Source organism: Peromyscus maniculatus, chromosome 1 (assembly GCF_049852395.1).
Source record: "Peromyscus maniculatus bairdii isolate BWxNUB_F1_BW_parent chromosome 1, HU_Pman_BW_mat_3.1, whole genome shotgun sequence".
Lineage (NCBI taxonomy): Eukaryota > Metazoa > Chordata > Mammalia > Rodentia > Cricetidae > Peromyscus > Peromyscus maniculatus.
In genome coordinates this window covers 175,887,136-175,908,496 of record NC_134852.1, presented here as the reverse complement: position 1 = coordinate 175,908,496, position 21,361 = coordinate 175,887,136, and the positions used below count along the sequence as shown (strand labels likewise).

At 45.1% G+C, this 21,361-nt stretch overlaps 1 protein-coding gene across 5 annotated transcripts in view; it reads right to left on the bottom strand.

Moving 5' to 3' along the window:
- Positions 1 to 21,361, bottom strand: part of Apba1 (amyloid beta precursor protein binding family A member 1) — a 222,495-nt gene that overhangs the window by 29,914 nt on the left and 171,220 nt on the right. For all 5 annotated transcript variants that reach the window (XM_076561382.1, XM_042261998.2, XM_042262000.2 and 2 more), the window contains exons 3-5: positions 14,730 to 14,825; positions 11,313 to 11,352; positions 9,769 to 9,914 (exon numbers count right to left, since the gene is read on the bottom strand). In XM_076561382.1, coding sequence (XP_076417497.1) covers positions 9,769 to 9,914; positions 11,313 to 11,352; positions 14,730 to 14,825 — 282 coding nt within the window. The remainder of the gene's footprint in view (positions 1 to 9,768; positions 9,915 to 11,312; positions 11,353 to 14,729; positions 14,826 to 21,361) is intronic.

Below are 21,361 nucleotides of genomic sequence, written 5' to 3'. Positions count from 1 at the left end.
TTGCGGAGGTAATGCTTGCTTCTTCTCTGCTGTCTTTTGTGTGTCTACTCCAGTCGGAGCAAGGAGATTTATATTTTCACAGCTTCAGTGATGGTAATTATCTTTCTTCCACTTCTTTCCCTTAGGTGGTCATAAATCAGTTTTGCCGATCTTGGAAGGTCTTAATTTTTCTCCATTTCTGAAGAGTAGTCTTGGTTCTGGTAATTCTGGTTGACTTTTGTTTCAGGACTTGGAATGTGTTATTCCATTCCTTCACAGACTAGAGGGTTTCAGCTGAGGGGTCTGCTGCTGTTTTAATGAGTGTAAGGTTGAAGCGGCAGGGTATTCCCCCAACGCCCTGCAGATTATAAAATCATTTCTTAGGCTTTTTACAGTTTGACTATAATGCTAGGGTGAAGATCTTTTCTGGCTAGGTGTATTGTATTAGACCTTCCATAGTCCTCTTATAGCTAGATGATCCTATCTTTCCAAAGATTAGAGAAGTCTTCTGGTATTATTTTATGGAATAATTTTCCTGTGTCCTTAATGATATATTTATTCACTTTAGAGTGCTATAAAGATTTAGCTCATTTTTTGTTTGCATGAGACAGTCTTGCTATGTAGCCCAGGCTGTCCTCCAATTCTCAGTCCTCCTGATTAGTCTCCCAAGTGTGGGAATTCCAGGGATTATAGGAATATATGATCACCCCTGGCTTTCAAGACACTAGTGCATTTTTCTTTTTTTCCCTCTCCCTCCCCAGCCTTCTTCGTGTGGGTTTTTTGTTTGTTGTTTTTCTGGCCAGAACTGGATATTCAAGAAACCTGTTTTCAAATTCAGATGCTATTCTTCCACTTGATCCAGTCTGTTGGTATTTTCTGGTTAAGCATTCTCTCTCATTCCAAGGTTTCTATCCAGTTGTTCTTAGAAATATCTGGTGAATTTCTCATTCTTGTCCTGCTCTGTATTCCGAATTTCATTTGATGCTTTAAAAATATTCCCTTGGCTTTCTCTGAGATTCTTTATATCTACATTTAAAAACTCTTTATCAGGCACTTCATCCATTTTGATTTCTTTGGAATTTGTTGATGAAGAGCGACATCCTTTTGGACATGGTATACTTCTTGTCCCCTATTCTGAGGTTTCTGCATCTAGTGGATCAGATCACTGCTACTTTTAGAGGTCTTCAAAGTAGTTTTCTTCTGGAAAGTGTGTCTTATGTCAGTGTCTAGTTTGTTAGGCACCTGGCTTTATTTCCGGGTGGGCACTGTACTGTAGCGTGCCTGCAGCTTTGTTGGTTACAATTCATGACTGGGCCCTGTACATGCTGTGTCAGAGTCAGAGAGATTATTGTGGGCTACGCGAGTTGAGGCTGCATTACAGTTAGGCAGTACAGTGTCAAAGTAGAGTGTCTGGGATTCTGTATGGCCAATCTTCCCATGGAGGGCATGGCGCCCACCCTCTCAGCCTTGTGTTTTCAGGCTGTTTACTGATGTCAGCTCTGCTACTCTTAAGGGTCTCAGGTACACGCAGCCCTAGTAGTGACAAGGGACCTGAAGTCTTTGTTTTGGCTCAGACACTGTACAGGGAGAGGATGTTGGAACCACAGCCTACTCTCTATGGTGATGCTAGCCAGTCCTGACCTATCAGATGATGATATCCAGCACTTCCTATCAGGTAGGGTGTGAAGACATCAGGAAGTAGATAGGTGGGGTGACAACATCAGCTGTGGCGCTCTCCTCCGTTGGCTTCTGAGAGCCTGCCCTGGAGGAGGCCTCAGCTCCTCCTAGCCTTGCATGTACAGGGCCTGGATGACGGCTGGGGCTTCCCCTTTCTTCTCCTCCCCTGGACTCCAGTGAGCGAGGAGCAGTAGGTCCTGGCAGGAATAGGGTCAAGGTCCCCTTAAGACCTCTTTAGTCTTGCATACCTGGTGACAGCTGGAGCCCCAGAGCTGTTCAAGGCTACCTCAGCACATTCCGGTGGGCAGGGCAGCAGGGCAATCGCCATGGCCTGTCAGGAGCATGCATCTGAGTGTGAACCATCTTCAGTTCTGGCGCAGGATGAGTCTTCAAACAGATCACCACGGTAAATGGTCTCAGAAGACACCTGTCTGATGACTGATTCCTGAGGGGTCTGTTCCCCACCATGATAAAGTATCCAGCTTAAGCCAGTTACTCTGATGGGCTTAGTTAGGTCCATGAGGCAGCTACACACTGAGCCAGGGCAGTGGAATGCGTCTCAGAGATGGACATATTAGGGGTTTCAAACCCTTAGAGTAGTCCTAATCCGGGCAGCAGCTGCCTTCTGAAGGCAAACCCTGACAAACCAGGCATGGCGGTGCATCCTCACTCAATGCCATCCCAGCACTCACGAGGCCAGATAATTGGAACGGAAGCCTGACTACATAGACTACATAGTCTGCCTAAAGCTCCAGACTGGAGCATCCTCAGTGTCTGCTGGTAGATGATGTGAGATTCTGTTCCATAGTAAAGCTGGAGGGCAGATTTCAGGTTACTTGAGCGGAACTCAAGCCTGTGAGCACAGTCAGTGCCTGCAAGGGTAGGCCACTAGGTCTCCCCACTTCACCCTTCTGCAGAGGGCAGACAAGTCTCCCTCTCCCCTGGATGTGTCTCTCTTATGATGTCCCAGATTTTTGAACCCTTAGCCAGTCACTTAGCTCAAAATACAGCCACACACCCTTTCCTCGCAGTTCTTGTTTGTGGAGGAAGAGTCCCGGGCACCTGTATCCAGCCATCTTAGAAAATCCATTCTCTAAGCCTTTAACAAGGACACAAATTTGGAAACTAGCCAGAGATTGCTTCATGCAAGTAATCAGCTTGACTAGAGTCCTGGAGAGCACAGCTGAAGAGAATGTGCTTCAGAATGCTTCCAGGCAGCCATTTACAGACCACCACGCACAGCAGACTCTTGGGCCTCATTGTCTAAGTTCTCAGGAAGTCTGGGGTCAGGCTGGAGGGCTTGCGTGTCCATCAAGCGTCTACACAGTGCCTGCCTGCTGGTCCCTGGACCACATTCTGAGACTCATAGTTCTGATTCCTTCCTAAGTTTGCTGCTGTTGTTGATGGTGTGTGTGTGTGTGTGTGTGTGTGTGTGTGTGTGTGTGTGTGTGTGTGTGTATGTATGCGCACGTGCACACGTATGCACACTTCCTGCAAGGGGAGCCTTTCTTCTAACAGATGATGAGTGACAAAGGCAGAAAGGACATCTGAAGGCACCAACCAATGTTGGGGAAAGTGACAGCAGCGAGTTCTAATCCCGCTGCTGCTGTTCAGACTGGCTTTCTTTACTCCTTGTATCTTGATAGATGGAACAGGGTTTTGCCTTCAGATCTTCCGTTTGCCATGCAGTGGAATCACCTAAAGTCTTTTTGGTCCATTTATTGGAGTGTCAGTTTCTCAAGGTTTAAGACTGGCGCAAGTTAAATTTTACTTTTAAAGTGCCTATCATAAAAGTCTCCATAGGAACAGCCTTTTAAACCAAAGTCTCAGCGCTCGCTCTCTCTCTCTCCCTCTATCTCTCTATCTCTCTCTATCATCCATCTATCTATCTATCTATCTACCTACCTACCTACCTACCTACCTACCTACCTACCTACCTACCTATCTGACTATCTATTAGAACACCTGGTCAAACATAAATCAAAATTATCTTTCCATTTGGCAAATAAATCTGTTTAAATGGTGTTGTTAAAGAAAAAGTAACTGCCGAGTGGTGGTGGCACACACCTTTAATCCCAGCACTCAGGAGACAGAGGCAGGCAGACCTCTGTGAATTCCAGGCCAGCATGGTCTACAGAGCAAGATCTAGAACAGCTACAGCCAGGGTTACCCAAAGAAAACCGTGTCTTGGGAAAAAAAAAAGTGTAACCTTCAAAATTCCCAGTGTAACTCCAACCCTGGCCCACAGCTGTGTGAGGGACATCATCCAGCAGAACAGGAATGTTTGGTAAAGTGGAAGCTTTGGCTTTAGGATGGCATCTCCTGGGTAAATCAACACAAAAGCAGAAAGCACTCATCCCTCTGGCCTTACATACTGTAAAGGCACAGGAAAGAGAGGAACAAAAGGGGGAGGGTTCCCATGAAGAGAGAGAGAGAAGAGAAAGCCAGAAGAGCAGGGAAGAAACCAGCCTGCTGCAAGCAAGTGGAAGGGCCAAGCCAGCGATCACCACTGGCTTGGCCATTTTCACAAGCAGATTGGAAAACAAATACCTAGCATTGCCTTCCTTTCTCCTTCCCTCCTGGGTGGACACTGGAATTCCTGGCCCTGCTGCGCTCTGTATCCCCTGTGCTGAGGTAACCTAGAAGAACTTATTCCGGAAAGGCCAGGCTCTCTGTAGGAAGAGCACAGAACCCACTCTCTTAGACGGTGGTTTCTCCTGAGCATGGGTAGACTCCATGACAGTGCTCTGGAGCCCACTGGACTTCTGGGGATGCATCCTTCCTCTGCCTGCAAGAAGTCTGAGCCAGCTCCCAACTCAGCTACCTTCTAGGCGGGATGGACCACACAGTCATCTCTACTTAAAATGAGAAAAGGCTTCTGGTTGTGTGCAATGTCATTCTGACAAACATTTAGATGGATATAAAAGGAACACAAGCCAGAAAATATTTATTGACAGGCAAGCAGTTCCTTCCAGCCTGCAGAAGTACATTGTAAAATGATACTTATAAGCTGTAAGTGAAATGTAACCATTTAATTTTACCACTTTATAGTGAATTCCTCACATTACATCAATTTACTTGTAAAAGATAAATACATGTTTTTCAAATACCCACTTTGCTCTAGGCAGGTTTGCACCATATTTATTATCAGTTGGCTACTTGCTTGTTTTGAAAATGCCATCTAATTTTAGGTTTAACTGAGCTGTGGGATTCCTGGGAGCTGGCCGATGGGGAGCTTCCGAGTAAAGGGCCTGGACTGAAAGGTAAAACCACACTGTCAGCCCCCACTATGTAGGCAAGAAAGCAGTTTAGGGCACAGCTGGTGCCGGGGGGCTGCTGAAGGGATGCTGCTGTTCCCCACGAGCGCTGCTTCCTGTCCAGATGATGTGCTGCCCGCCACACCCCTCCCCCAGCCATCTGGGCCCTTCTCATGTGCCCTTCGAGAAGTGGAAAGACACAGATGCTCATATGTGGGGATCCAAAGCTGTCAGGAGGTGAATAAACAAGGGGCCCAAAATAAGGGACTTGATTAGGGAGAATCTATGAGAAACTAGCCGTGAGGCAACACTCAGTTTTCTGTTGCAGGAAGTCTCCAGTAACCCTTGAAGTCAGAATGTTTAGTTCTAGAGAGATCACCTGAGTGGCCATGGCCACAGAACTTGGTATTTTGATACAATTCTCACGTGTAGCTTTGCTCTGGATGGTTTCAGAGTGTGGAACATACTTGGATCCAGCTCCGGAAAGAACCTGTGTTATGTGATAGCAAGAGATGTCTCTATCACTTCTAGGCACATCTTGCAGGGCTAGTTCCTGTCTGTCAGGAAGTCATCAGGCAGGCTGTGGCAGGTCTCCAGAGTATGGTTAGCCTTGGGGAAGCTGATAGCACCAACTCTTCTAAGGGACTCAATGCTATGTGCTTTGCAGAACTATCCATCCCCCTTAGAGTCTGGACTAAGACTCCATTTGAAAACTAGCTTGTTTTTTTTAAGGGATTTATGCATCATCTCCAGAACTGTGCTGGGGAGGTGTTAAATTAAGATGGAGAAGATTATGGGGAAGAAGACATGGGGGAAAGGGCCTTGGGGAAATTCCTGGCATTAATGTATCTCTTTGGGGTGAAGCAAACAAAAGGAATTGGGCCAACTGCTATGACTTGGCTCTGGAATGTTCCCTCAAAGGTCCATAGGTAAAGGTTTGGTCAGCCTGTGTTACCTTTGGGAGGTGGTGGGACCTTTAGGAGATGGGTCTAGTGGAAGTTAGGTTATTGGGACCCTGACTCCCTTCTCCTTGCTTCCTGGCCACTGTGAAGTGAGCAGCCTCCTCCACCACGAACTTCCCAGTGTTGTGCGGGACCACTACTGGCCCCATGCAACACAGGTTAGTGACCATGAGCTAACACTGGTGGATGTAGGACCCCAATAAACCCTTTTTCCTTTGTTTATCTTAGGTATTTGTCACAGTGGTGGAAGGCTGACTAACACACTACACTTGGGCAGCTCAGAAAGAATCCGGCAATGTTCTACTGATAGCATTACTAGCAGTGAAGGTCAAACTTCTGCTTTGCTTTTGTGGTGCTGTGCTGGTGGGAGTTGGGGCAAGATGCACGTCTGTGAGGAGAAGGAGCTTCTCTTAAAAGAAATGATCTTCCTGCTTTTCATTATCCTGGAGAAGCTCATTTGAAGGTAGGACATGTGCATCACAGAAGGGTCTCAAAGCACAGGCAAGGTGTCTGTGTCCCAGATGAAGTGGCTGAATGGATCCCTGACATGTGGAATAACTGCTAAGCCAGACTCAACATCAAGACTGCTATCAGCATTGTGACAATACTCACTTTTGAGGCAGCTGAAAATTATCCCCTGGGTCACACACCTTAATTCCTAACATATCAATGGTGACTTAAAAGTCACAGCTTACTATGGGTAGTTAAGGGAGAGGCTAGCTCCGAGTTCAGGAGAGAAGTGTTTGCTTTACAAGCGAAGTTGTCAAAAGAGTGATTGACACATGGAAGCTCTAGCAGCAGGTACACTGGAGAGCTACTTGATGATGAGAGGAGTGAGAAAATCACAGCATCCCGGGGAAATGCAGAGTGAGTGGGCATCTGCTCCGAGGCTTCATCTTATTGATTTAGAGACAGGACTTGTAATAGAGCCCAGGCTGGCCTCAAACTCACACTCTCCCTGTCTTAGCCTCCTGAGCATGGCGACGGCAGGTGTATGCCAGCACACTGGCTGTAATGGTCAGTCTTGATTGACGTGGGTGGAGATGAGCAGATTCGCCTTTCAGTGTAGACAAGCACTTGCTGCCTGTCTGCTTTCCAGCTGCCATGGGGCAGCAGCTCTGCTTCTTTTCACCCTCCTGCAATGATGCTCTTCTCCACCCCAGCCCAGAAACAACAGTAAGCTAACAATGGGCTCTGCAGCTGTGAACCAAAGCCAATCTTTCCTCTCAACTACTTGTCATGGCAACTTACAAAGGGACAGAAAACTGGTACTAGGAGAGGCGTTGTCTTTGGGACTACCTGACTCCATGGCTCAGAAGTCTTCACGAGCTGTTTGTGGGAAGAGAAGTTTGGAAACATGAGTTCCCAAAATTCTCTCACCAGGCCTTAAGGGGTGATGATGTTGAGAGCTCAGATCAATACATCACAGATAGTAAAAACTGCTCATGGGGTTTCTAATGGAAATGAGGAACTTATCTGGAGTTGGACTAGAGGCCATTCATGTTGTGTTTTGACAAATAACTTGTCTACATTTTGTCTCTATCCTGAGACTTTGTGTTAGGTTCTCTTTAAATCCGGCGGCCGAGGGGATTTTAAGACAGCTACCATTCAGGCTATTGCATGGAAACTGCTGGTGCTTTTGGTCAGGTTTACAGTTAGAACGGGGAGCAGAAGCAGGGTGGAAAGATGCGAAAACCTGTAGTTTGGTTCAAAGTCCATGAAAAATTGAGGTTACAGAAGGTATGGGTTCTAAAAAGTACCCTCCAAAAGGAGAGACGTACTTTGGTATAGGACAGAAAGATGCCTTGAAGGCACATCAGGAATCAGCAAGAGCTTTCTTACTGCAGGCTTCGTGACAGAAAAGTGTAAACTGACTTGAAAGACTCTCCTTGGAAAGAGAAGGCTGCTTGGGCGCCCTGCGTGCATACAGATGCCTACAAGTTATTATCATAGAAACCATTCTGCTTGCTCAGTTGCCAAGGCATTCAGAGGTTCCTGCAGCCATGGTCCAAGGAGGTCTAGCTACTGCTTGAGCTGGTGCCAGACACTGGTGTTTTCCATGTGATACTGGTTTGGGGGGAGCCCTCTCTGTAGATGAAGATATGAAGGTAAAGACAGAGATGAAATGGAGGTGCCAGTAAATCAGATGCAAGAACAGGAAATATATGCCACTGAAGCTCCAGGTAGTGAATGCAGCCATCTGAGACAAACCACGTGGGCTACCATTGGCAAGGCTGCAGGTGAGGCTGCCCAGGACCTTTGAAGCTCGTATTATGCCACCACACTCCTCAGATGCTACATGATTCTGTTAGTGCTGGGTTTGTCATTTTTTTTTTTTTTTTTACTCTGCCCTGTTGGAATGAGGATGTTCATCATTATATGTTGGAAGTGTTTAACTTGTTTTTCACAGGAGCTCACAGGTGAGAGTTTGTCTAGTGTGCCAGGGGAGATTTGGAAAAGTTATTAAGCAGCTATATCCTTATTGTTTTCTTCATTTGGAGATTAATTATGGCCTGAGCAGATGTGTTTAGGGTGTTGAGTTGAGCAGAGACGAATTTATGACGGTTACTCTTGTCAACCTGATTCTTGATTGATCTGAGGGACACCAAGGAGTAAGTATACGTCTGGGTGCTGGTGAGGGTGTTTGAGGAGAGGATCGGCATGCAGTTCTGTCTGTCTCCCTGAGGTGAGCAAAGCTGCTCCCCATGCTCTTCGGCCTCACTGTTCTGCTTCATTACAGCCCCAGAAACCACACCCAACCAGCTGTGGACTAAGACCCCTGCAACCGTGAGCCACAGTAAATCTCGATTCCTTTTAAATCACTCCTCTCAGGTCAGGAACCTCCCTTCCCTTCAGCCTCTAGGATACTCCTGTGGTATTCCTCATCTGACAGCCTCTTCCTGACACACTGGTTGGTTTCCTCCGAGCTGTTGAGTTAGGGGTAAGGGACTCACTTCAACTGTTACCTTCTCCCTCAGTCTTACATAAGAGCACTCAAGGATTGTCTCTTCTCAACAGACAAAGGCCTCACACTGCCTTCTCTTGCCCTTTTCTCACACTATGGAACCACACCAGCACCAGGCTGTGGTATGGGACCAAAGGAGAGGGGCAGAGAATATTCCGTTTTAAGTCGCTGAAACTAGAAAAATAAGTTGGTGAGTCCTAACATGTCAGTTTTCTGGCTCCAGGTTTATGCAGTGATGCTCGCTCTCTGAGTGTGCTTCATCTGACAGCACAGGGCGTTTGGATAGCATGAATGCACAGTGTCCCTGCTGCTCTGGTTTTTCTGTAATTCTAGGTGGTATTGTGGTGGAGACTCTAGAGTTCCACATTTCCAGACTGATTTTGAGTGGCTCAATCTACTTGTGAATTATTGAAACTAGATAGAATTGTTTCTTGATGTATCCAATTAACTTTTTTTCCTTTTAAGTCTTGATAAAACTAATTTAAACAGGATATGGCTATGATAAAACTAATTTAGGTAGGTTATGACTGTGTTCAAACTAGTTTAAAGCGGGACTTGCTTGACTTCCTCAGACTACTCAGGCAAGATTTGGTCATTCATTTTACCAGAATAGTTCATTTTACTGGAAGCAAGACAGTTTGAATGGAACCTAAAGAGGACTGCTCCAACCAGGAGCCTCCAGCTGTCAGCAGAAAGCCAGGACTGGAACCTCACCCTAGAGGCATAAAGAGCAAAGTCCACGGCCATATGTATTTATTCTCAAGGTCAACCTGAACAGTGTTTATATGTATAGGCTCAGGCTTTTAGCTAGGCAGGAATAAGTCCTGCTGGCAGCATCTTAGTCTACTCTTTAAGAGCTGTGGGTTGTTGTTGACAGCTCAGGTGCCTCCAGCCACCCACCACCCCTCAGCCCGTGCAGACCCCTCACCTTGATGCGGCTTACTGCTTCCTGGGCTTGCATCATGCGCACATTTTTGGAGGGAGTTTTGTCTGAGAGCAGCTGAGTGGAGCCAAGGTAATTGGCAGCAAAAATAATTCCATCGATCAAGTCTTCAGGGTCACAAGGTCCAGGAACTGCAACAACATAGAGCCACACAGAGTGAATGATGTCATTGGGGGGTGGGGACCACATCCTGGATGGTGCATGCCAGTTCCCATTCTCACTGGTTACATATGTGGTCGACCTGCTAGTCTAAGACATCTTCGAGTCATTTACTATGCGAAATGCAAAATGATGGATTTACTTGACTATGAATCAAAGTCCAACAGTTAAAAAAATGATGTCTCTTAGCCAGGCCTGGAATCCTAGTTGCTTGGGAGGGTGAGGCAGGAAGACAGTCTGTTCAAAGTTTGCCTGTAGGGCACTTGCCCGGCATGTGTGAGACCTTAGGTGAAACAATTCCCCACCCCTCAACGTAGTCCTGGGGATTGCAGCATGAGCTTTTGGCAACAAGGGCCATGCCATACTCATCTCTGACTTTCATGCCTGGCATACACATCTATAAACTAGATGTCTGCTTGCGGAAATGGTTAGAGGAACGGAGAGCTCCGATAATGGAAAGCACCGTTTCCTGACTCTGCCTATTCCCTTTCGACCCACTCAAAATTTCCTCCCCTGTTTGGTCTGTGATGGAGGAATCACATTTCATACATGAGGAAAATGGGATAGTTCATTCCTATAATGGCATCAGACTCCAACTCTGCAAATTGATAATGTCACTGCAAAGCCATGGTCCCAGGCTGCCAATCTTGCCAATGGACAGATCATGATGCTTCACACTGAGATCAATCCCAAGGAAAATCAGATCTTTCTGTTCTCACACACCAGTCCACCAAATTAAATCTCTGTTTTAAATAGAGGGACATCTGATTCTAATCACAATCACCTATAATCCACACCCCAAATTAAAGCATGTTTGCAACTGTTACATATAACAGGGTCACTAAAGACAGACATTTTAACTGCAAGTAAAATATGTATTTTCTTTGACTTGAGTGATAATTCCAAGGAGACTAAAATATAACCCACTGTGAAAGCCCAGGTTCTAGAAATGAGATAACTTGAAGTAGAAACACTTTACTTTCCCTCTTGCAGGGCTAATCTGAAGTGATTTTTATTTTTGTCTTAATGGTCTAGTTCACCTTGAGTTGCTCCCCATGAGAAGCTGATGGCCAGGGTACAAACTTAACTTACTCACTTTCAACAACTAAGGCTGTAGTCAAAACACAGAAATGGGCAGTTAGTCAGGACCTTCACGACACCCTGGGGCGTAGCTTACCGCTTGGCTAGGCCCAGTCTCTACCCTTGGTCTATGGCAAGAACCAAGGATTCACAGTTATTATACTTTTAGTCTAAGACGCTCAGAGTTAGCAGTTGTGATCCTTCCCCCAATCTGTTTTCCATCCAGTGCCTCCAAATGCTAAAAGATTCATGAGTGACCCAGTACTCAGTAGTTTCTCGTCAGTTCTTACCTTCAACGTAGGTTGGGAATGAAGCCAAGCTTTTTCTTGACTGTAATTAAGACAAAGAGGTTTCAAAAAGGGCAGAGCATGATGAAATATGCATTAGCACAAGCGTCCATGCAACATAAAAAAGAAATACATCACCAGTGGCATTTGTTAACCAGTTATCGACCGTTTTTCTTTAGAAAGAGTGAAGTATAGATAAATAGATGGGTTTCCTGTTAAGGTTACCTAAAGCCCAGAATTCCCCACTAAAGTTTGAAGTGATCAAAATCCCCCTACATTTCAGAGAGGTATTTGTCAGCTTTAAAAAAAAGTATAATCAGCAATAAAGACTAGACTGTACATTTTAAGAGTGTATTCAGCATAAAAAACTATTGATTACAAAATGTATCAATAAAATGGCTGTATACTCTGAGAGTAAGGAGTCCCCGGAGAGTTTCCTTTAGATCTTTGACACAAGGGTATCCATTAAAAGTAAAATAAACTCTCACACCTTTTAATCCCTCACTGATTCACTTAAGCTGAAAAATTCCATTCTGTAAATCATGAATTTATATTTCTTTAAAGTGAGAATGAAAGGTTAGGTTTAAAACACTGGCATTTCTTTGTGTCAGCCTCAACAGCACTATTGGATGGGGTGAGCTGGACACATCCTAGATTCCGGCTGGAAGTTTATATGCCAGCGTGCTAAGGAGCAAAGCTTGCCATAGGCTTCTTCCATAAGCACATATGCTGGAAATGGCTCCTCCCCATGAGAGACGAGCAGAGAATTCATGTCTGCTTTAAATGGTATCCGAACTTACAAGGTGAAATATGGGGGGCATCAGAAGACACCTCGGGTTCAAATGTAAGCACCTCAAATGGGCAAAAGGTAAGGTTTGCGTGGCCAAAATTTACCATGGGGGGCATGTGCCTATTTAAACGTGATTTTTGGAGAAGGACATCTGTTCTGTACACCCACCTGTTAGATGATGTCACACTCTGGGGTACCTGAAGGGCTAGATTAGCGGGCTGTGGGTGAGGACTAGGGTGTCACTCTGTTAACATGCAGAGGATTCTGACATTGGCATGATAATTGTTTTATGTTGGAAATCAGAGCACCTCATCATTCAGGACAGTGACAGGAACTCCACACTAATTGCATGGTAGACCACATATGGCAACTTTCAGCAGGCTCCCTGCAAATGCGCTCACTGGGATGAAATGACACCTTATGTCAAAGAAATCAGGTCTCTTGGGTACCAAGAACTGAAGCTCCTGGTTGCTGATGCATTGTGGGAAACTGCACAGCACATGAGGCAAGCATGGCGAGGAGAGCCCATGCTATGGAGCAGCTAGCTTCTTCACAGGGGCCAAAGACCACTTCCCATCCATCTCCCTGCCCTTGCTCTCAGTGTTTGGGGGTGGGGTGGGACCACTAATGAGAAGTCACTCAGCATCATCAAAATGGCCTAGTCTCCAGGTACCTTTAAGAAGCTGATTTGGTTTCTTGGGCTAGTAGGACTCTTCTCTGAATGCTAAAATCTGTTTTAGCAGAGCTACAGAAGAATTACTCTAGAGCAGCAATGGTAGACAATTGGTATATTCGCTACTCCCCATTTGTTAGCTCACGATCAGATTTATTTCATTCTGGGGTAATACTTTAAAATACTTTTGTGAAATGAAAGCATCTCTATTGCATACAATGAGGATTTTCATCATTATTTCTAACGATATGCAGAGCCGTGTGCCAAGCCTTGCAGGGACTGGGAGACTAACTTATCTACCTTCCCTATTACAGCTGATGCATAATTGAGGGCTTAATATTCAGATACCCGATTAGACCTGCCGTCTCACGCATGGACTGAGATGAAAATCAGTTGACCCTTAGCAAGAATGAAGAAGGTTTCATTTAAGACACTAAGGGCTAGGCTGGATGTGGAGGAACAGCTGTCATTCCAGCACTGGATAGGAAGAGGCAAGCGGACTGAGTTCAAGTCAGGGCAGTCGGGGCTACGCAGCAACATGAGAAATTAGAGCTGAGACTTCAAGGCTTGTCAGGGGTCTCATGAATCTGTACAGAGCCCACAGGCATGACAATTGGGAGTGTGACCTCACACACTCTCCACATCAGGTGTAGTAGACCCTGGCGGTTCAGAGCCTGGGCTGACAGGACTTCAGATTCAAACCATGGCGGGCCACCTGTGAGCTGTGTAGCCTAAGGTACCCAAATTCTGTCTTTCAGAACTAACACGAGGACAGTGATATCCACCCCCACCCCCAGAACCACCACAAGGCTCCCATGAGATTCAGCCTGGGACTTGCTCAGCCTGGTGCCTGAAATACCACAAATGCTTAATAAATGCTAATGTCTGTTACTGTTGTTGGTAAGCAATCACTCCTTCTTACCCATCATGTGCTCTGAATAAAAGTATCAAATAATGGCAAAAGGGGCCAGCAGAAACTATGATCCTGTCACTTACATTCCAGTGACAGAGTCTGAATAGACCAGAGGAGAAGAAAAGATAGTTCTAGAAGAACTTGGTTTACTAAAAACCGTACTTCTCTCTCATAAACAGGATATAGTGTAGAAATAATCCGTTATTCGGGTGAAACACTGCTTTTCTTTTCCTCATTGAATTTAACATCAAACTGTCGGCACAGTGAGGGAGCACGAGATGTACCTCTTCACCACATCTCCGTGCCGATGAAGGAGCGTCTCGTGCCCTCACAGTCACTCAGCAGGGAAACGGTCATGTGGTGTGGACACGCACTAGGCAGCCCGCCACCTCGGGCTAAGAGAGCACTGGGTGTGAGAGGAGGCAGGGGCTCCACTCAGGGAGAAACACCTGCCCTCTTCAGGCCCCAGAAATTTTAGCTACATCTTGTGACTTAAGAGCTCTGTCAGAGTTCAGTGTGTCCCCTATGAGTGGGGTAAACACAGAACCTGTCCCCAAGGGACACCTTACAACCTCCCTGCTGAGTAGCTTCTGGCCTATAGTGAAAATAAGAATTTTAGTTCTCCAGTCCTATTGGCCATGTTCCACGAGCTCTATGGGCGTCTGGGGCTGGTGAGTACCCCTGACAATGCAGAGGTGGCATTCGTCACAGAAAGTTCTGGAAAAGATGCTGGCAGAGAGTTTTTGAGGGCCAGTGTCCTGTAGTCCTGTGGTACAAAAGTTCTGTAACCAACTACAGACAGCACTGACTGAACAGCTGGAACGCGAGTGGTATGCCTGAGGATGTGAATTCCCATATTCAGGAACTACCAGCCACCTGTGGCCAGTGACCACCGAACTGGACAGATCAACCACGGCTTTCAGTGACAATCTGCACATAGCCGAGGAGAAGAAATACATCTCCTCAGGGTGGGCGGGGGTGAACACAACAAAGCATTCTCGGGGTGAAGGAAAACAGGCATCGGGGATGAAGATGGGGCCCTACCTCTTTATTTGTGGAGGCTTCCGTGGGGTCACCGGGATGAAGGGCTATGCTTGATGACTCAGCACCCAGGGGTGAGGAACTGCCAGGAGAAGGAGACTGGAACACAGCAAGAGGGACAGACAGTGAGAACCCGAGGGACGACGGGATACCAAGTGGGATAAAAGCAGAACTGCCCTGAGGGGCGCTGCGGTGGGAGACGCTTCCTCGGCAAGGACTGCCGACCGCACTGAGCAGACCTGGCCATGTGAACTTTCAACCCCATCTCCTCAAAGCAGTTCTACAGCTTTGGGACCTTTTCTTCTGTTAAGCTGGCATTTTAAAGAAAGTTTGGACTTTCAGTAGGCATTAAACGTAAAGGTGTATTATACAATATGTTATTTTTTTTCTTAGTGAAAGTTACAAATACTTAGAATGTAAATGTTTAAGTTACCTGCCTAAGACACTCTGAATGGAAAAACAGAACTACAACTGCCCATTGTATTCTCCATGTCAGCACAGATGTCTACATGTTGTCTTTCTTAATTCACAGGCCATGGAAAATTCAGAGACATTTCAACATTCAAGCCACACTGTTTTGGACCACGTCAGCATAGTTTAGAAATCCTTTTTCAAATGACAGGCTTGGAAATAAGGCTTAGAAAAACAGGTTTGGGGAGCATGGTCCCCGTGTTCGTGTGCTGGTGCCTTGGTGGGTGGGCACCGGCAGGTGCTAAGCCATGAACACGAAACCTTGGTTTGTTAACAGAACACAGCAAGTACCCGTTAAGTACATGCTAAACGAATGACCAAGTCAGCAAGCAATGGGACAAATACAGGCCCAGAATCACTCCCACACGATACCAGAAAGTTCTGTGTGCTCCTGAAATCTTGGGAGATGAGGGCCTCAGAGATGGTTACCAATTCTGTAGTGACGGCACTGGGGTACAAGGGTGCGGTGCTTCCCAGCTGTGGGTGATAGATCCGAGAGCCCACGTGCAACATGAGAGAAACCACGCAGGACGTGTTCTCCCAGCGTGGGATGAGAGCCAGGCTGACATCCTGACCCGAGGGAAGGAACACCCGTGTAACCTGACCTTTTGCAGCTGGCCCCTTTGGGGGAAGTTAGGGCACAAGGCATCAGGAAGGTCTCTTTGCACAGGAAAGGAGAATGTGTCACAAACAGTGAAGTGGTGCTGAAACAGGGCAGGTTAAGAGACAAGAGAACCTCAGTGGGCATTATTGAAAACTGGGGGGTGGCGGGGAGGACTTTTCCAAAAAGTCTGAATTACAAGAAATCCAGGGAACACCAAAAGACGACACAGTGAAATGTACTATTTAGCTAAGAAGCTATGCGACCCTGTCTCTGGGCATATTATCACTTGGTTCTAAGCAGGGAGGTGAGGGCCCATGAGCCCCTTAACATGGTGATGTGGAGACATCTGTCACCACAGTCAAGGCAGGAGGGCAAGCCTAAGGGGACAGCAGATATAAAGTATCCCAGGTCCCATGGCCCCTGGCCACAATAGAGCAGCCTTGCATGCCTTTCAAAAGAAGCATCCAACATTTTCCAGTCATCGCCCAAGAGAGTTGCTGGTTGCAATAAGATTTAGCACTGTTTGGCCAACTCAAAATTAATGTGGGAAAAGATGAGAATTTAATGCCTTAAATCTTCCCAGGTTTTCACATTGTAAAGGCTTCTTTTGACATTTGTGGTTTGATTTTTCCCCCAAAGTAATTGTCTCTGTCCCAATGACTTTAGGGTTCCCTCTGAGCCTTAGAGAAGCTGCTGCAATTGGGTTTTCTTGAACTGCATGCTTTCAGGGTCATGGACATCTTCATATGGAGTTACCTGACAGCCCCATATTTCCCATTTCTTTATTTTCCACTCCAATATTCTACAAATAGATTTCTTACCACCCTGTGGGCACTGGACTGTCCTTTAGTGATGTGGGAAGACAGGCTATCTGGACTGTGGGCAGGGATGTGGAAGACGGAACCCAGACCCATCGTAAGATAGGCGTGATTAGTGCTGAGTGCCCAACAGGAAATGGTGGGGAAGAGGAGAATACGGGTCTGCTGGTCACTGCCCTGATAAAAGCTTTACGGCCCCCACATTGACCGTCAGCCCATGCACAGGCTTGGGTGAGTTTCCTACATCCATAGCTTCCCTTCCTCTCCTGGCTCCACATTCAATGCTCAGTTCAGAAGCACACTCGTCACTGGGATTTCCTACATGCCAATCATAGCTCATATCTCATCTATGGAGTGTGCTGTGGTTTGTATTAAAACTTCTTTATGTGTATGCCTCATCCCCCAGAGCTCTTAAGCAGGATCTTAAGGGATCCTGTCTCCATTATCATACAGGTGCCTAGGCTTAGGTCTTCAAAGTAGATAGTGGCTTATGAAAGGGAGGCCTGGACAGATGACTTCAGTGTGGTACCCTGGTTATACCGCTTCCAACCTGTGCTGGAAGAAGGTATGTGGTAACACTGTTCACTGCCTCCTCGGGATGATTTCTTTTAGTGGTCAGTAGTGAGGCGGCCTCTGATGTAGTGTCCCTCTGCTTCACTGTGTAGAACATTCATTGCTCATCTTGAGCTCTAGAAATCAATTTTTCCTGCGAGGGCTCTAACTTGGACTCTAGTGAAGTTCTTTTAACACACAGAGCTACAAATTCCACTTGCCAACGAAGGCAAGCATCCACAAACACCTTCAAACAGATCTAGCCCTTACCAAAATGAAACAAAGGTATTTAAATGCCTGCTTCAAAATCTTCTGTTACCTTCAAACTCCCTTTTTGGAATATTATTAACTGGGCAAAGATGTGTTACATTTGTTTATGCTGCGGAATATTACTTTAACTGTGTGAAGGTGTGTTCCATTTGTTTATGCTGCCTTTGTTTAATTATGTAAAGATGTGTTGTATTTGTTTCACCTTGCCTGCCTAAGGCACCTGATTGGTCTAATAAAAAGCTGAACAGCCACTAGTTAGGCAGGAGAGGGACAGGCATGGCTGGCAGGAAGAGAGAATAACTAGGAGGAGAAATGTAGGCTGATGAAGAATGAGAGGAAAAAGGAGAGGAGAGAATGAGGGAGAAAGAAAGGGAGGCGCCTGGGGCCAGCCAGGCACCCATCAGCCAGCAGACACAGAGTAGGGCATACAGAAGGAAAGGGAGGACATACAGAAGGAAAGGGAGGACATACAGAAGGGAGGACATACAGAAGGAAAGGGAGGACATACAGAAGGAAAGGTAATAAGCCCCGAGGCAAAGGGTAGATAAAGAGAAATAGGTTAAGTTAAAAGGGCTAGCCAGAAAGGAGCCTAAGCTAGGCTGAGTATTCATAACTAATATTAAGTCCCTGTGTCATAATTTGGGAGCTGGGTGGCGGCCCAAAAGAGAAAACCTGGTATGCCTCTCCCTGGGTGAAAGAAATTAGAAAAGTAAAAAGAAATTAAATAACAGCTTTCACTTTTAAGGAATGCATCAGAGGCAAAATCTGGCCAATGACACATGAGAGGCAAAAGGAAACATTGTCATGGCATACCTGTGTCAGAGTCTCATACCCTCTGGTACTGCATGGGTATTTAAACTTAGGCAAATGGGAACAAGGCTAGGAAGCAAATGTGGATTTGACAGTTCACAAAATGAATGCTAGAAAGTTGCTTGTGTGTGTGCCGTAGATGCCAGTACCCATGTGCTCATCCTGTGGAGCCAAGGAAGGTCCTGTCCCATCCTATGGTTCAGGCCCAGCATCTCCCACGCATATCCTGAGAATCCTGGAGACAGTCTCCTTCATGTGGGGTGGCTAACAGGGAGGGCTGCTACTGCTGCTGCTGCAACCATGCCGAGGACCTCAAGATGGTCCTTCCCTCCCCATATCCCACACCACTGAAGCTATGGAAGCTGCCACTGCAGCCTCTGTGTATTCAGAGATCAACTCTGTAGAGTCCCAGGACACATACAGAAGCCTGTGTCATGGACCCCTACGACACAGACACTGCTGACATCAATCAAAGACAAAGGAACCACCAAGATTGCTTTGGGACCCACTCTAGCCAAACTCAAAAGAACCCATCCAGCTGGTGTCCTACATCTCATCTAAACAAAAATATCTTTCCTACAGAGATACTTTATAAAATTTGAAGAAATAGAATGTTACACCAGATGTGCAGACATCGTCAAGACATGGAAACATGATACCTGCAAGGAAAAAAAATAACTATCCAGAAATAGATCCTACATGAAAGAAACCAATGAAATGCCTGAAAAAGAAATTAAGCAACAATCGTAAGGAAACCCAGAGAGACATGAAAGAGATAAGTAGTCTGAAGAAATAAGGAAAACAACTCAGGATATTAATGAGAAGTTCACCAAAGACAAATCACAAAAAAAGAACCAATAACAAAGCTTGGAAGTAAAACCTTCAACTGGTGACATGAAATATACAAAGGAAGCTTCCATATCAGCCAGAAGAAGAAATTTCAGAATTTGAGAACAGCTCTTCTCAAAAGTCGCTTTAAAAAAGAATGTAAAAGAATGAAGAGCCTCTAGGAAATGATGAGAAACCATTAAGCAAAAGCACATTTGCTTTGAGAGAACTGAAGAAAGAAAATGGGAAAGACACCGAAAAGTATTTTTTATGGGACAATTCTTCCAATGCTCCCAGGTCTTTAAAGACATATGGACATCTAGATTCTAGAAGCACAAGGGACAATTGATTCAATCAAAACAGATCTTCCCTCAGAGCATGTTACAGTCAATGACAAGAGCACACAACAAAGAATCTTAAAATAGCAAGAGAAGAGTCATATGTAAGAGACCGTCCTTCAGACTCACAGAAGGTTGTCTCAAAAAAAAAAAAAAAAAACCTCACTGACTTCATGAGAGAATGGGTTAATACATCCAAAATAATGGGATGAGAAACCCTTGCCTCAAGAACTGCACCCAGAGACATTACCGAGATAAACTGATTGCCTGTAGACCAGGGAGATAAGAGGAACTCACGGGACTCTCCTGTACAAACAAATGGGTAGTTACTACCATGGAGACACCTGAGTACACAGAAAGATTACTAGAAGGACAGATGCGTCACACAGAACTAAACCTCAGCAGGACAGCAGGGTATGATGATACGAAGAGGAACAAAATTAACAAGGCGAGCAGTGTCCAATGAACAAAACTGCAGGAAGCTCATGCTTATTAGGAGCAACCTTGAGTGTAGATTGATTATATTCACCAACCAAAACATGCATAAATAGGTTAAAAAGGAAAGACTACATTCTTACTACAGTAAACTCCTTTCTCCAATCATAAGACTAAAAGTGCAGTCTTAGAAAATAACACATCACATACATTGAAACATGACAGGAGTAACTATAGCGATAGCTGATAAAGCAGAATTTAAAGAAGTGCAAAAAGACAAATATTGTCATCCTATATTGATAAAAAGATCAATTTACAGGAATATAAAAACTGTAAACATACACATATAACATAGGATCAAATCAGATGTACTTTAGTGGATAAGGGAAATGTGGTGTATTTATACAGTGGAATAATATTGAGCCTAAAAAAGAACATGGATGTAACATGGATGGAACTGGAGGTCATTATGTTAAGTAAAACAGATAAATACCACATCTTCTTAACTCATCTGTGGAAATTAATGACATTAATCTTAAGAAGAACAGAATGAATTTTTGGCTACAAGAGGACAGGGGGAAAAGGTGACAAGTTTTCAATAAGGGCACTGCTGACTCTTCTAGAGTTAGGTAACTATGGGTTAACACAGTCTATAATGCACAGACTAGGTGAGTATGAGGTAACTATGGGTTAACACAGTCTATAATGCACAGACTAGGTGAGTATGAGGTAACTATGGGTTAACACAGTCTATAATGCACAGACTAGGTGAGTATGAGGTAATTTTTTATGGGTTAACACAGTCTATAATGCATAGACTAGGTGAGTATGAGGTAACTATGGATTAACACAGTCTATAATGCATAGACTAGGTAAGTATGAGGTAACTATGGATTAACACAGTCTATAATGCATAGACTAGGTAAGTATGAGGTCCCCAACATTTAATGATTAATAGCTGAAGAGATGCAAATACTTATTACCCTAATTTGATTATCACAAACTGTGTATATATATATATAAAATCAATACAATGTAACCCACGACGATACACAAATATAAAAGCTCAACAAGTTTATAAATAATACACAAGAGTAAGATACTGATGATCCCAAGAAGATGGTTCCATCTAACAGAAAGCCTCATGTTGTTGGCTGTTTTTGCTGTTTTGAAGGTTCCGTCACCCAGCTCCCAAATAAATCACACACACAGGCTTATTCTTAATTATAAATGCCTGGCCTTAGCTTGACTTGTTTCTAGCCAGCTTTTCTTAAATTATCCCATCTATCTTTTGCCTCTGTGCTTTTACCTTTCTCTTATTTCTATAAATCTTACTTTCACTCTTACTCTGTGGATGACTGGGTGGCTGGCCCCTGTTGTCCTCCTCCTTCTCTTGCCCCTTGATCTTTCTTTTTCCTTCTCCCAGATTTCTCCTTATATTTATTCTCTCTGCCTGCCAGCCCTGCCTATCCTTTCTCCTGGCTTTCTATTGGCCATTCAGTTCTTTAT